Source organism: Scyliorhinus torazame, chromosome 15 (assembly GCF_047496885.1).
Source record: "Scyliorhinus torazame isolate Kashiwa2021f chromosome 15, sScyTor2.1, whole genome shotgun sequence".
NCBI lineage: Eukaryota > Metazoa > Chordata > Chondrichthyes > Carcharhiniformes > Scyliorhinidae > Scyliorhinus > Scyliorhinus torazame.
This window is the reverse complement of record NC_092721.1, coordinates 133,703,861-133,718,477: the sequence shown is the minus strand read 5'-3', so window position 1 is coordinate 133,718,477 and position 14,617 is coordinate 133,703,861. Positions and strand designations below refer to the sequence as shown.

General features: G+C 43.7%; 1 protein-coding gene across 2 annotated transcripts in view; it reads left to right on the top strand.

Annotated features, from left to right (window-relative positions):
• alkbh8 (alkB homolog 8, tRNA methyltransferase) overlaps positions 1 to 14,617 on the top strand; it is a 61,443-nt gene that overhangs the window by 33,241 nt on the left and 13,585 nt on the right. For both annotated transcript variants that reach the window (XM_072476760.1, XM_072476759.1), the window contains 2 exons: positions 8,510 to 8,616; positions 13,987 to 14,138. In XM_072476760.1, the coding sequence (XP_072332861.1) occupies positions 8,510 to 8,616; positions 13,987 to 14,138 (259 nt within the window). The remainder of the gene's footprint in view (positions 1 to 8,509; positions 8,617 to 13,986; positions 14,139 to 14,617) is intronic.

Sequence of the window (14,617 nt, the reverse complement as noted above, 5' to 3'; positions counted from 1 at the left end):
AGAACTTTTTTTTTTTGTGTGCCATTTTATTTCCTCCTGAGCAGGAAGATTGTTCCGTTTAACGTCGATCTGAAAAATGGCATCTCTTAACAAGACAGCACTCTCTGAATACTGCACTGAAATATCAGCCTCAACCATGTGTTTAGGTTCTGGAATAGAGCTAGAACTCTCAACAGTCTGACTGAGGTTGCTACCACAGGGTTAAGTTAGCGCTTAATAGGTTGCAAGATTCCTACAAATTATCATTTGTTACATATCAGTTATTCTATTCTTGTATTCTATTTGATTTGGAAATGTCGATGTGATTAAAACCCACTCTATTCAATAGAATAAGTGTCTGTTGCTCGCAAAGAGAATTGCTTGATGTTCAAATTAGTGATCTATGTCCAATTGTAAGTTGTTGTTGTTTTTGAAAGTGCATGCCTTCCTCCTCCATAATTGGGCGCTCTCCTTGGTCTACCCACTTTTTTACAATGTTATTTTATTTCTAAATTACTTTCTGTTTCCTTTTATTATCTGAAGCTCTTATTTAGCACTTTTGATTTCTCTCTTGGCTTAGTGCTGGAATTCCTGTTCCTGAGCTGGAGGATTGTGGGTTCAAATCCCATTTCAGACATCCTTGTGATCTTCTCACATAAAAACAGACCACTATTTCAGAAAAGGCTAGATTACGATTTCTTGGATGTAAAATGCAGGGGAAACGAGTGGCCTCGCGCTGGTGGAATGTTTTTCCTTTTTGCAAACCTTTTTGCTTGCGAGCCATTTTTACCAAATGGTCAACCTTCACGACTCACGCTGGTCGCCCTTTGCGACCTGCACCAGCCAACCTTCGCGACCCGGGTTGGGTTGGCCACCCTTCGTGATAATATAGTTCCAATTATTTCCATTAAATTTATGCATTTAGGATATAATTTCAACTGTTCTTGGAGATTTCTGCACAGTGACATCCCTGACTTTAGGAGATGCTTAATGTTTTGGAAAGATACTAGGCTTGAGTAGGTTATGCATTAAACCAAAATTAAAATAGTTTTTGTAATGTTTCCTGGTGTTAAATTTATATAATCTGATCTTGATTTCATTCAAATCAAATATCATTAACCAGATAGATTTTGCATTGATCCTGTCACTGTGAAAACGTTCTTTAGTTTTTGAATGCTTAGCTTTCACATCGGGAACTTGGTTCTTGTTTTCTCTGACTCACCGTAGCAGGCTCCAAGTTTGATCTTTATTGACCACAGAGAATAAAGAGAATCCGTTAAAACTCTGAACTAATTGGAAATACTTCAAAGAACATGGCTTCTGAAGGGAAATGATTCACTGTGCTGGGTAGATTTAGTGGGGTTTTTTTTTCGTTTGAAGGTTCGGTGAATTAAATTGTAAATTGACAGTTTCTATTTTGGCTGTGACACCAGGAAGTCCAGGAAGTTCATCTCAAGTGTATGTCTGTATTTTGTTAATTAACTAACCAAGGTTAATTTGTTGTCTTTTAGCAAGGGGAGATGGTGATGTAGTGGCCATGTCACTGAACTCTTAGTCCAGAGGCCTAGGCTAATTCTCTGGGGATATGGGTTCAGATCCCACAATGTTGGAATTTAAATTCAATTGTTTTTTTTTAATTGTGGAATTAGTGCAGTGACTATGAAACTATCTTCAATTGTAGTGAAAACCCAACTGGTTTACTAATATCCTTTAAGGATGGAACTCCATCATCCTTACCTGGTCTGGCCTGCATGTGGCTCCACAGCAATGCGGTTGACTGTTAATTGCTCTCCATAAGACCATAAGACATATGAGTAGAATTAGGCCATTTGGCCCATCAAGTTTGTTCCGTCGTTCAATCATAGCTGGTATGTTTCTCATCCCTATTCTCCTGCCTTTTCCCCATAACCCCTGATCCCTTTATTAATCAAGAATGTATCTAGTGATGGTAGTAAGTATTTCTCTCTTGTTCACCAATTCGTGATTGACTTTCCACCATTTTTCCTGGAACACCGCTTGAGGGGAATTGCTATAATGCTGCTGTTGGCTTGCCCACCAGTTCCATTTTATCCCCTCTCTACTTCGCTCCTTTTGAGGTGAAAGCTGATGATTTCCTTCTTTAGACTGTGTACCTGAGTTTTAAGAACTTGAATCCTTTCATATTTATTCAAGAATATATCCAAGGCTGAACCGAGATCCAGAAGGGATTTGAGGATTATAGGGGACATGCAGGAAAGTGGAGCTGAGGCCACAATCAGATTTGATCTTATAGAATGATAGAGCAGGCTCAATGGGCTGATGGTCTACTCCTGCTCTAATCTTATAAATTAATCTTTTTCCTGTGTCTCCATTGATGTGCTGTCCACACTACAATAAATGCAGGCCTTGCCAGTGACACCCACATCCCAAAAGCAAATTTAAAAATTCCTCTGTCTCAATACAGTGTTTCTGTCTATTGGATGAATATTTTCTATAAATGTGAAGGCTACTCCATAAGAGGTGGGATTTAAAAAGAAAAGTTAGACTGTGGGAGGGAAAGGAGGGTATTAGCCTCAATATTAGCACAGAGCCATGGACAAAGTAAGGGGATATTTTTAGGATGGGAAGTCTGGAAGAACGGATTTATCTCCGATCCTGCTGATTTTAACTGGCTGTTAGAAGGGTAGGCCGTCAGCACCAGGCTGCACCCAAGAGTGAAGAGGAGGGTGAGAGAGATTGGAGGCCTCTAGAGATAAGGGGTAGTGATCAGGGGCATTGTGGGAAATTGGAAGGATTGATGGTGGCAGATATCAAAATGGCCTCAGCATGGGGCAAATCAGGCTGAGTGCTGGATTCAACAGTTGAAGCGCTGGATTCAGAATCCTCCCCGCTCTGGCTTTTTAAAAATTAATTTACGAGATGTAGGTGTCACTAGTTAGGTCATAATTTATTGCCCGTCCCTAGCCGTAAGCTGCCTTCTTGAACTGCTGCACTCCCTGAGGTGTAGGTATACCCACTGTGCTGTTGGGGAGGGAGTTGCAGGATTTTGACCCTGTGACCAAGAAGGAACGGTGATATATTTCCAAGTCTGGGTGGAAGCAACTTGGAGGGGAACTTCCAGATGTTGGGGTTCCCAGATTCTCCTTCTAGATGATAGTGGTCGTGGATTTGGAAGGAGCTGCCTAAGAAACCATGGCGAGTTCCTGCAGTGCATCTTGTAGATGGTGCACACAGCTGCCACTGTTCGTTTGTGGCGGAGGGTTTGAATGTTTGTGAAAGAGGTAGCAATCAAGCGTGCGCTGCTTTGTCCTGGATGGTGTCAAGCTTCATGAGTGTTGTTGGAGCTGCATTCATCCAGATAAGTCTGATTTGTACCTTTGTAGAAGGTGGACAGGCTTTGGCAAGTCAGGAGGTGAGTTATTCGCCGTAGAATTCCTAGCCTTTCACCTGCTCTGGTAACCACTGTATTAATATGGCTAGTCCAGTTCCGTTTCTGATGAATGGTAACTCCCAGGATGTTGATTGTAGGGAATTCAGCGATGGCAATGCCATTGAATGTCATGGGGCGATGGTGAGATCCTCTTGTAGGAGATGGTCACAGCCTGGCACTTGTATGGCGTGTCTATGACTGGTCAGGATTAAATTAAAAACGGTGCTTAATTCTGCACCATGCAATGTCATTATAATTTTTAAATGACCAACTCATCAGTTGCTCATCTCCTTCTCCTCCCTCTCCTGTCTCTGTTAAAACTGGAATGAGCAGGTTGGCACCCAATCCAAACCTGTTTATCGGGGTTAAAATACCCCCATTGTGCTATAAAAAAAAAAAGAAGTTGTCTTGTGAATAGAATTGCTTATATTGATATCAAATAACTTCAAACCTCAGTAGTTATCACTGATGTGCCTTGGCAGCAATGAAAATATTACTTTATTTCTTTTCCTCCCTGTCAGATTGACATAAGACTTTGTGCACCTGGAAAGTGTGAATGCAAATCCTCAGATCTGTGGGGATTGTCAACTGTGCATTTAATTTTCTCTTGCAGTGATGAAGGGCAATGGACAGATCATCTTTGCAGTTAATTATATAACTCTCACATGCTGGGATACAGGTCGCGTGGCCATAACACATCAACAAAGTTCCCTAGTTGTGATAAAACCAAAAGCAAGTTTATCTAATCTGTCAGTATCATCCCAACCTGATGTCTGGTTTGTTCTGTGTAGTATTCATATTTTAAAAAGTTTTTCAGGTGGTTTTCTTTTGCTTCCAATAAGGTTTTTTTTTATTGCTGAAGGGAAATGTTTTTATTATAACTATCAATGAATGAGAAACATCCACTACTGAATCTTAACAGTCCAGCATATTGAATGTCTTCTACTACCTTTAATAATTCTTACTGATACTATTTTTTTTTTTAGAAGACTTCCGGTTTATTAACCTGGGTTCATTTCAAACACCCCGTCTGATCAGCAAACCTTCCTTGTAGTAATAAAAACTTTACTGATGTAGTCCTTAACATGCTATTTTGTGTCCCTAATATGAATCCTATATATCAAACCTGTTTGCTTGGCATAAAGCTGTTTGGTTTTCCTGGCCTGCTTTGCTGAAAAAATGCTGTCCCTTTATACATCACCAAGTTATGGGGAAACAACTGTCACAAGACTAGTTTTCTCGGGTGACAATCACTCTCCGGTTTAGGAAGCAGAACGCTTCGTTCCTTTTGACTGCAATCAGTGACCACCATGGGTGGCTGCGCTGATATTGGCTCAGCTGGTTGTTTTTCAGCCTCGAGTGTAACACACTAAATTATCTCTCCTCTGGATCTAATTCATTGACCAGTAGTATGTTACATACTAATAAATCTTCCATACCCATGAGGTATTCCTTCAAAAGTATAGTCCAACATTACTTTAAGTGCACTTTTATATCCCCATGGATTGTGCAATGCCAACTCTTGCCAAGCCCCGTTCGCCTATCACATCTGTAGTCACTTATCTACATTTGATAAGGTGCCGCGTCAGAGATTTGTGGAAAATAAAAACTCGTGGTGTAGGGGGCAACATTTTGGCATGGATAAAAGATTGATTGGCTGGTAAAGAGTATGGATAATTGGATCTTTTTCTGATTGGCAGGATGTGACAAGTAGAGTCCTGGAAGGGTCTTTGCTGGAGCCTCGACTTTTTACAATTTATATCAATGACTTAGATGAGGTGAGCAAAGACTTGGTTAAATTTGTATATGACCGGTAGGAAAGTTGTGAAGAGGAAATAAGGAGGTTGCACAGGGATATAGATTGGTTGAGTGAGTGGGGAAAAATATTGGAAATGGAGTATAATGTTGGAAAACGTGAAGTTGTTCACTTTGGCAGGAAGAATAAACGAGAGTATTACTTAAATGGTGAACAATTGCGGAATTCTGAGGTACAGTGGGATCTAGGTGTTCTAATGCATGAGTCACAAGGTTAGTATCCAGGTACAGCACATAATCATGAAGGCTAATGAAATGGTACCCGTTATAGAGAAAATTGAACATGAAAGTGAGCGATAATCACAGGTAATCGAGGTGTGAATTGTCTTAAGCCAGGACAGTTAGTAGGATTCTGTAAATCCGGGCAGTATGGTGGGGATTACATATAATGTGACATGAACTCAAGATTCCGCTTGAGGCCGTCCCCATGCATGCGGAACTTGGCTACCAGTTTCTGCTCGGCAATTCTGCGTTGTCTTGTGTCTTGAAAGCCACCTTGGAGAATGTTTACCTGAAGATTGGAGGCTGAATGTCCTTTACTGCTGAAGTGTCCCCCGACATGGAAGGGAACACTCCTGCCTGGCGATTATTGCGTGATGTCCGTTCATCTGTTGGCGAAGCGTTTGCATGGTCTCACCGATGTACCACGCCGCGGGACATCCTTTCCTGCAGAGTATGAGGTAGATAAGGTTGGCCGAGTTGCACGAGTATGTACCGTGTACCTGATGGGTGGTGTTCTCACGTGTGATGGTGGTGTCCATGTCGATGATCCAACATGTCTTGCAGTGGTTGCGTGGTGCCGTGGTCGCTGTTCTCCTGAAGGCTAGGTAGCTTGCTGCGAACAATGGTCTGTTTGAGGTTAGGCGTTTGTTTGAAGGCAAGTAGTGGAGGTGTGGGGATGGTCTTAGCATGATGTTCATTGTCGATGATGACATGTTGAAAGCTCCGAAGAAGATGCCATAGTTTCTCAGCTCCAGGGATACTTAGTCGTGACCCGTGTTCGTCTTCTGAGAGGTTGGTGCGATTCTTTTGCTGTGGCTCGTTAGAACTGTTGATTGATAAGTTGAGTGCCATATCCCGTTCTTACAAGGCCATCTTTCAGTATCTATCGTGGTTCTCCTCATCCGAGCAAATCCTGTCTATACGGATTACTTGTCTCGGGGATAGCTTCTTTGACGTGTTTAGGGTGGAAGCTGGAGAAACGGAGCACCGTGAGGTTATCCGTGGACTTGCGGCAGAGTGAAGTGATATGGTGCCCATCCTTGACGGAAATGCTTGTATCCAAATGCAACTGATTCTGGAGAGTAGTCCATAGTGAGTCTGATGGTGGGATGAAACTTCTTGATGCCATTGTGTAGTTGTTTCAGTGATTCTTCGACATGAGACCAAAGGGAGAAATTGTCATCAGTGTATCTAGTGTATAGCGTCAGTTGAAGGTCCTGTGCAGCAAAGAGGTCATGCTCGAACTTGTGCATGAAGATGTTCGTGTTTTGACGTGCAAACTTGATCCCCATGGCTGTTCCGTGTGTCTGGATGAAGAACTGGTTGTCGAAGGATGAAGCGGATGAATTGTAAGATTGCATCTGGAGATTGGCTGTTGTTGGTGTTCAGTACTGAGGCTGTTGCAGCCATGGTGTTGTCATGGGGGTTGCTGGTGTAGAGTGCAGAGATGTCCATTGCGACGAGGAGTATTCCTTGTTCAACTGGTCCATGGGTGCTGGGTTTCTGGAAGAAGTCTATAGTTCCGCGACAGACGCTGGGGGTTCCTTGTACGATGGATTTCAGGATACCCTCGATTTAGCCAGAGAGGTTCTTACACAGGGTCCCTGATACGGTGGGACAGCCGAGTATGTTGGCTTTGTGTGTCTTCGGGAGGCTCGAACCAGCAATGCCCACATTCCGTAAATTTAAAAAAAATACAGTCAGTATGTCTGCTCAAGCTGTGATTAAGGGGTCATAAAAGTGGGGGTAATCATTGATTTTGCAGGTGAAGTGTTCTGCTAATAGATGGTAGAACTATTTACTTGTTTACAGCTAGCTGATGGAATATTGTTTATGTTTAAAGGATATCTGGGGAGTAGGTAATTTATGAGACGTATTTGTGTTTGGCCTGGCTAAATAGGTCATAGGACACCTTGTGGGAGGCGAGAGAAGAATACCTTATGCTTTGGGTATAGATGATGTAATTAAGGGGAGGAGCCAGGTCTGTCTGAAAATGTTCATTCGTCCTAGGATTTTAGTCTGAACAGAGGTATTCTCAGTTTTGGTCCTGAATGGGTCTCTCTCCAAAGATCCTGCACAGAGCAAAGCAGGTTAAAAAAAACCTGGTTGTTAACTTTATTCATGAGTGATAGTTGAACTATTGGTTTACTTAATTGGGATATAGTGTTAGGTTTAGGAAGTAAGGTAAAGTTTCTCTAAGCTAAAGTGGAGGAGCTACAGGAACTAGTGGGTTGTATTAATCAAGTTCATTGAAAATTAGAGTCTACTGATTAATGCTGATGAGATAAAGGTGATGGGGATAGGTGGAAATATCTGCACGATTTTGATTAATGAAGTTCAGCTTGAACAGGTTGATTATTTCTGCCATATTGAATCACTCATCATGCAAGATGCAGCTTACCAAAGAATTTCAGACTGGTCTTAACGAGGATCATTGCGTTGTGAACTCACTTAAAAGAGTATGGAGTAGCCAGCCACAATACCTCGATTATAACGGAAACATATCTTGTGTGACGTGTTACAATTTATGGCTTTGAAAGCTGGACCACGAGGAAGTGATGAGGCTCAACTAAGAGCATTTGAAATGAAAGTACTCAGACATATATTATGTGCTTCATGAATGGACAAAAAAGTTGGTGCTCCAGAAAGCTGGTGTTAAGAGAAGCTTATTTGAGGTAGTGATTTTTTAAAAAAGCTCATATTTTGGACATGTGATGCGAGCAGGAGGGGAGTGTTTGGAAAAAGAGGTAATGAAAGAAAACGCTTGGAAAAAGTGCTCAAGGAAGACACTAGATGGAATGGATGGATAATATCAACATTGACTGGTGGAGAATAGAAATCAGTGGAGAAAGTTTGTTCATCGTGCGGCCAATCTTTGGAATGAGAAAGACGGACACACTTGATATATAGGAACTTCTCATTGCTGTCATTTCTTATGTTGGAAACTGCTTTGCAACAATTAAGTAACATGAGTTTTTTTGTACTTTCCCACATTGTGACAGCAGAAGATTTTAGCTTGCCACCTTTTAGCCATATCTTAGTTAATTTCAGTTTAAATAAAAAGTTTATTTTTTAAATCTGCAGACAGTGATGGATTTTAAGCATCCAAGTGGCCATAGTGTTGCAGTGATGTTGCCCCGTCGTAGCCTGCTGGTAATGACTGGTGAATCCAGATACCTTTGGAGTCATGGGTGAGTAATACAGATTAGATAAATGGCAAAGTTTTCATATATTGAAAAACACATTCAATCATAGAATTGCTAAGTGCAATTAAGTTTTTTTGTATAAATTTAGAGTACCCAATTCAATTTTTCCAAGAAAGGGGCAATTTAGTGTGGCCAATTCATCTACCCTGCACATCTTTGGGTTATGGGGGTGAAACCCACGCAAACACGGGGAGAATGTGCAAACTCCACACGGACTGTGACCCATGCGGCAGCAATGCTAACCACTGAGCCACCGTGCAATTAAGTTATCTGCATTTTATATTCTTGATAACAAGCTTTCTGGAAAAGCTATGAAAACACTTTTGATATAATTTTTTGTGCCTGTCTTATTACAGCCTACTTGTGTTGTGCTGCTGACTATGCCCTGGTAGCCAGCTCTGGTGGTTTGCCTATGCTGCGTAGAATGTACCCACATAGAAAGTTGGTGTGTTTTTACTATAATCAAAACACTGATCCTGATAAATACTCAATACATACCACAGGCATTTGAAAAGGTGTTTTTCGTGGAGTCCTTTTTTTTTCTTTGTTTTGGCAGTAACCCAGTATTTTTTTAAAGAAAGGATCAGTTAATTTTTTAAAAAAATGTACTTTATTCCAAATGCATAAACACAACAACATATAAAATCCACAGTTTGTACGTGTTTCCCACTTTATCTACCCCCCCCCCCCCCCCCACGCGACGAACAATTCCTCAGGCATTGTCATGAAAACCCCCGAACGCAACTCTAAGCCCCTCACTGACCCCCTCAACTCAAATTTAATCTTCTCCAATCGGAGAAAGTCATACAAGTCCCCCAGCCAAGCTTCCACCCCCAGTGGCGTATCCAGCCTCCAAGTTAACAAGATTCTTCGCCGGGCAGTCAGAGAGGCGAAGGCCACCACATTGGCCACCTTCCCTCCCAGAAGCTCTGGCACTTCCGATATCCCAAATGTCTCCACAATTGGGTCCGGCGTGACCTCCACCCCCACTATCTTAGAAAGAGTCCCAAACACCGCCTCCCAGTATCTTTCCAGCTTCTCGCAAACCCAGAACATATGCGCATGATTCGCCGGCTTCCGCCCACACTTCTCGCACTCATCGGCCACTCCCTGGAAAAACCCACTCATCCTCGCCCGAGTCATATGCACCCTAAGCACTACCTTGAACTGAATCAAGCTCAACCTCTCACAGGAGGCAGTTGAGTTCCCCTCCGCATTGCCTCATACCACAGTCCCCAGCCTATTTCACCCCCAACTCCTCCTCATGTTTGCTCTTGACCCTCATCACTTCCGCCCCACCCTGCTCCCCCAACCACTCATATATATCTCCAATCCTGCCCTCCCCCAATTCATCCAGGAACAGCAGTTGCTCCAATAAAGTGTACTCTGGCAACCTGCAAAACGCCCTCCACTCTTTCCGCGCAAGGTCCCTCACCTACATATATCTAAATTCACTACCCCTCAATAACCCAAACCTCTTCCGCAACACATCCAGATCTGCAAACTTCTCTTCTGAATACAAGTCCCTAATCCTCCAGCCCTGCCTCCCTCCATTTCCCATGAATCCCATCCATCTCCCCCGCCTTGAAGCTGTGGTTCCCGCATAGCCACCTCTCCTCCCCCTGCCTCATCTTCTCCACATTTGCTGCCCACTAAATAGTGCAGCAGGTTTGGCAGCGCCAACCCCTTTTCTGTCTCTGCTTCTGCAACATGCCCTCTTTACCCTCTGCACCTTCCCTGCCCATATGAACTCCAAGATCACTTTCTCCAACCTCCAGAAGAAGGCCTTGGGTAGAAAGATCAGGAGGATCTGGAAAACAAACCGTGGCAGCACATTCATCTTTACCACCTGCACCCTCCCTGCTAGTGACAGGTGCAATCGCCAGTGCAAAGAGCAGCGGCAACAAAGGGCACCCCTGCCTCGTTCCCCTGTGCAGACCAAAACTTGGTGGTCTCATCTCATTCGTACATATGCTTGCCACCGGGGACACTACAGAAGACGCACCCACGTCACAAACTTCGGCCCAAACCCAAACTTTCTAATAAGTACCTCCACTCCACCCGATCAAAGGCCTTCTCTGCATCCATAGAAACAATAACCTCTGGAACCTGCCTTCCTGACGGAGTCATAACCCCATTTCCGAGCCTCCTGATGTTGCCAGGGAGCTGTCGGCCCTTTACAAAACCTGTTTGATTCTCCAAATCCATCCCTGGCATGCACCCTTCCATCCTCCCCAACAACAACTTAGCCAGTACTCCACGTCTTTATTTAACAACGAAATGGGCCTATACGACCCACACTCCAGCGGATCCTTCCCCTTCTTCAGGATTAGTGTAATCGACACCTGTGTCAGCGTCTCTGGCAACTCTCCCTTCTCCAACCCCTCACTAAACATCCCCATCAAATGAGGTACCAACTCTGCCACAAACCCCTTATAAAACTCTGCTGGGAAGCCGTCTAGCCCCAGGGCCTTCCCTGACTGCATTTCTCTGATACTATCTAGCACCTCGCTTAGTCCAGGGGCTCCTCAAAATTCTGCCTCTTCCCTTCCTCCAACCTTGGGAACTCCAACCTATCCAAAAATCGCCCCATATCCCCTTCCTCGCCACCCGGCTTGGCCCTTTACAGCTTCTCAGAATACCCCCGAGCACCTCTATCCTCCCCGGCTCTGACACCACCACCCCCTTTTCTGTCCGCACCCGTAGAACCTCCCTGGATGCCAGCATACGGCTCACCGTCTTTCCGTACTCGTACTGCACCCCCTCCGTAATTGCCCCACCGCTTTTCCTGTTGTGGACCTATCAAACTGCCCGTGCAAGCTCTTCCTCACCACTAACGGCTCCTTAGTGGGAGCCCCCGAGTTTCTCCTGTCCACCTCGACTGTCTTGTCCAGCATCCATCAATGCTCCTCCTCCTATTCCTGTGCGTCTTGAACAACATAATCTCCCCTCGGACCACTGCCTTCAACGCCTCCCAGAACGTGGCCACCGACACCTCCCCTTTCTGATTATGCTCCACGTAATCCCCAATTGCCAGTCTCGCCTTTTTGCAAAACCCCTTATCTGCCAAGAGACCCAAATCTAGCCTCCATCTCGGCCTCTGCACCTGCCCTGAGCTAAGTCTCACCTCCAGCCAATGTGGCGCATGAACCGAAATCACAATTCCCGCATACTCTGCCCCCACCAGCACCGCCCGACTCACCACAAAGAAATCAATTCTAGAGTACACCTTGTACACTTGTGAGAACAAGGAGTACTCTCTCCAAACCCCCCCCCCCCCCCCCCCACACACACACACACACACACAAACACACTGGCCACCTCTCTCCTCCCCCACCTGCCCTCCGTTCACCAGCATTACTTGTTAATACGACAACTGCTGCCTGAAGATTCCCATCTGCTTCCCCACAAACTTGTTCAACGGAACAATCACCGTCTGCGGCAGCTCCTCCGTTCTCGGCTTCTGCCTCGAGGACCTTTGGGCCGGTCCATCTCTGAGGCCTTGTCTAGCACCACCTCCTCCACCAGCCCGGTCAGCATCCTCAACACATACTTGTGGTGCTTGTTCCTTCCACACCCTCTGGCAGACCCACAATTTGCAGGTTCTGCCGCCTAGACCTGATCTCCATCTCCTCCACCTTCACATGCAGCGACTTGCATGGATCCCCACCTCCGCCTCCAAAGACACAAAGTTATCACTCTGGTCGGACAGGTCCCTTCCAACCCCTTAAGCAGGTCTTTAACTGTTTTTTGCCGGGTCTGGTAACCAGTAGACATGCCAATCCTGGGAAGAATGTCCCCTTCTACACCTTGCGCATCATATTTCTGCTGGAACTACCCTGCTCACTGGTATAAAGTGCTCAAACCAACGCCTTCAGGATCAATGAATATTTGTATTCTTTCATGTTGCACACTCAATTGTAGGTAATGAAACTGCAGCAATTTTGTAAGTATGGCAATACCCACATTTTAATTGTGTGGTAAATTCTTTTTCATATTCTTGGAGATTATCAAATGTATAATTTATGGGAAATCAAAGTCGTGGTTAAGTTAGGGATGGTTAAACACTAGGCAATGAACATTAGTGCCACTTCAAGAAATTATAGGTGGATATTCTCATTCATTGTCAAAATTGTTGATTGGTTTACAGCACCTGCCAACAGTATATATGTACCATAGTGGGAAATTGAGGATGGGAATCTTAATTCATCTCCAAAAGCTGGTTGATCGATCTGCAGTTTTCAGAGGCAGAGCTGGTGTCTGTACCTTCACAGAGTCAGCCATAACCTTCTTGAAACTTCCTAATTGATGAATCTACTATTTATCATTTCAGTGCTGGCTATGATGTGTTTATCCCTATCTCTATTGTTGCATCTTGTAAGTGTGAAGTGACAATACCTGATCTAAGCAAGAGGCAACAGCGCTTGCTGCTGACCCTCAAAGAAAGATGTCAACAAAAATCTAGTGTCCTCTGTGGTAAAGACAACTTCTTTCATAACGGAGGTTTAGATGTTCAGGTGTCCCAACGACAGTAACATCAGGTTAAGCAGCCAATCACATTGGGCGGCCGGTAGCACAGTGGTTAGCACTGTTGCTTCACAGTGCCAGGGACCCATATTCGATTCTCGTCTTGGGCCACTGACTGTGCGGAATCTGAATGTTCTCCCCGAGTCTGCGTGGGTTTCCTCCGGGTGCTCCAGGTTCCTCCCAGAAGTCCCGAAAGACGTGCTTGTTAGGTGAATTGGACATTTTGAATTCTCCCTCTGTATACCCAAACAGGCACTGGAATGTGGCGACTAGGGGATTTTCACAATAACTTCATTACAGTGTTAATCTACGCCTACTTGTGACATTAATAAAGATTACGTTGAAATATTTATACCAGCTGCAAAACAGGAAGTCAAAAGCACTGATTATCATCGCTTAATAAATGTTTAGATAAAATAAATAGATCAAGGTAGAAACTAAAATGTCATAATTAAAAAGAAAATGTGAATTGTTTTTAGCTTAATGGAGAAATTTAATAATCCAAAAATATAAAATTAGTTTTTCAAGGATAGTGAGGCTGTTTAGTTGTAATTTGAACTTGCAACACTAATTGCACCTCACTAAACAAGGAGTAACTTATTAAAGTGGAAATGTTAATTAATTCCTTGGGAATTGCATTCTGGGGAACCACAATGCATCCTTCTGGAGAAAAGTAGAATCACTGACAACAGCTTCTGCATTTCTATATTATGCTGTGCATGCAAGGACTCCTGAAGTTGCTGTCAGCTTCTGTATAGTAACAGAAATAATTTACTGTCATCAGCACAGCACAATAAGGGCCAATTGTAATCTTTTTGTATTCAACAGAATTACACCGCGAAAGTTTGATGTGGTGCTTGCTTCAGAGAACCAAAAGACAGGAGCCATCACTGGTGATATCAGTAATTTGACTTTGAACCAAAGGAGAACGAGGACAAGTTTTACCTTTCGGAAAGTCAGAACACTGCCTTGTGACTGTGGTAATTGTTTGTTTTTTCTCAGCCCTTCCTGTGCTGTGCACTAATTCATGACCAAGAATTTGGCTGGGAAATTTGATCTTAGTCTCTCCTCATGTAACCCTTCAGCCTGTTATTGGGATGCATATGAAAGCCAACTAAGACACTGCACCCTCTTTTTATTCCCCATTTTCTCTGTTCCTCAAACCATGATGATATGTGATGCTGCTAGATGATTTGATGATCTTGATGTTATTACCTGTGGCTTTACGCATAATTATATTAAACCTGATGTGAACAAGAGTAACACCGCTGTACAAAATAAAACAATTTAAAAAATAAAGGGGATGGGGGAATTTACCTTTTTCACACTGGTACCTAATATAGTCCAGAATAGAACAGTTTGACCAGAAAAGAAACTTACAAATATTTGTCATTAATTGTGGGCGGCATGGTAGCACAGTGGTTAGCACAGTTGCTTCACAGCTCCAGGGTTGATTCCC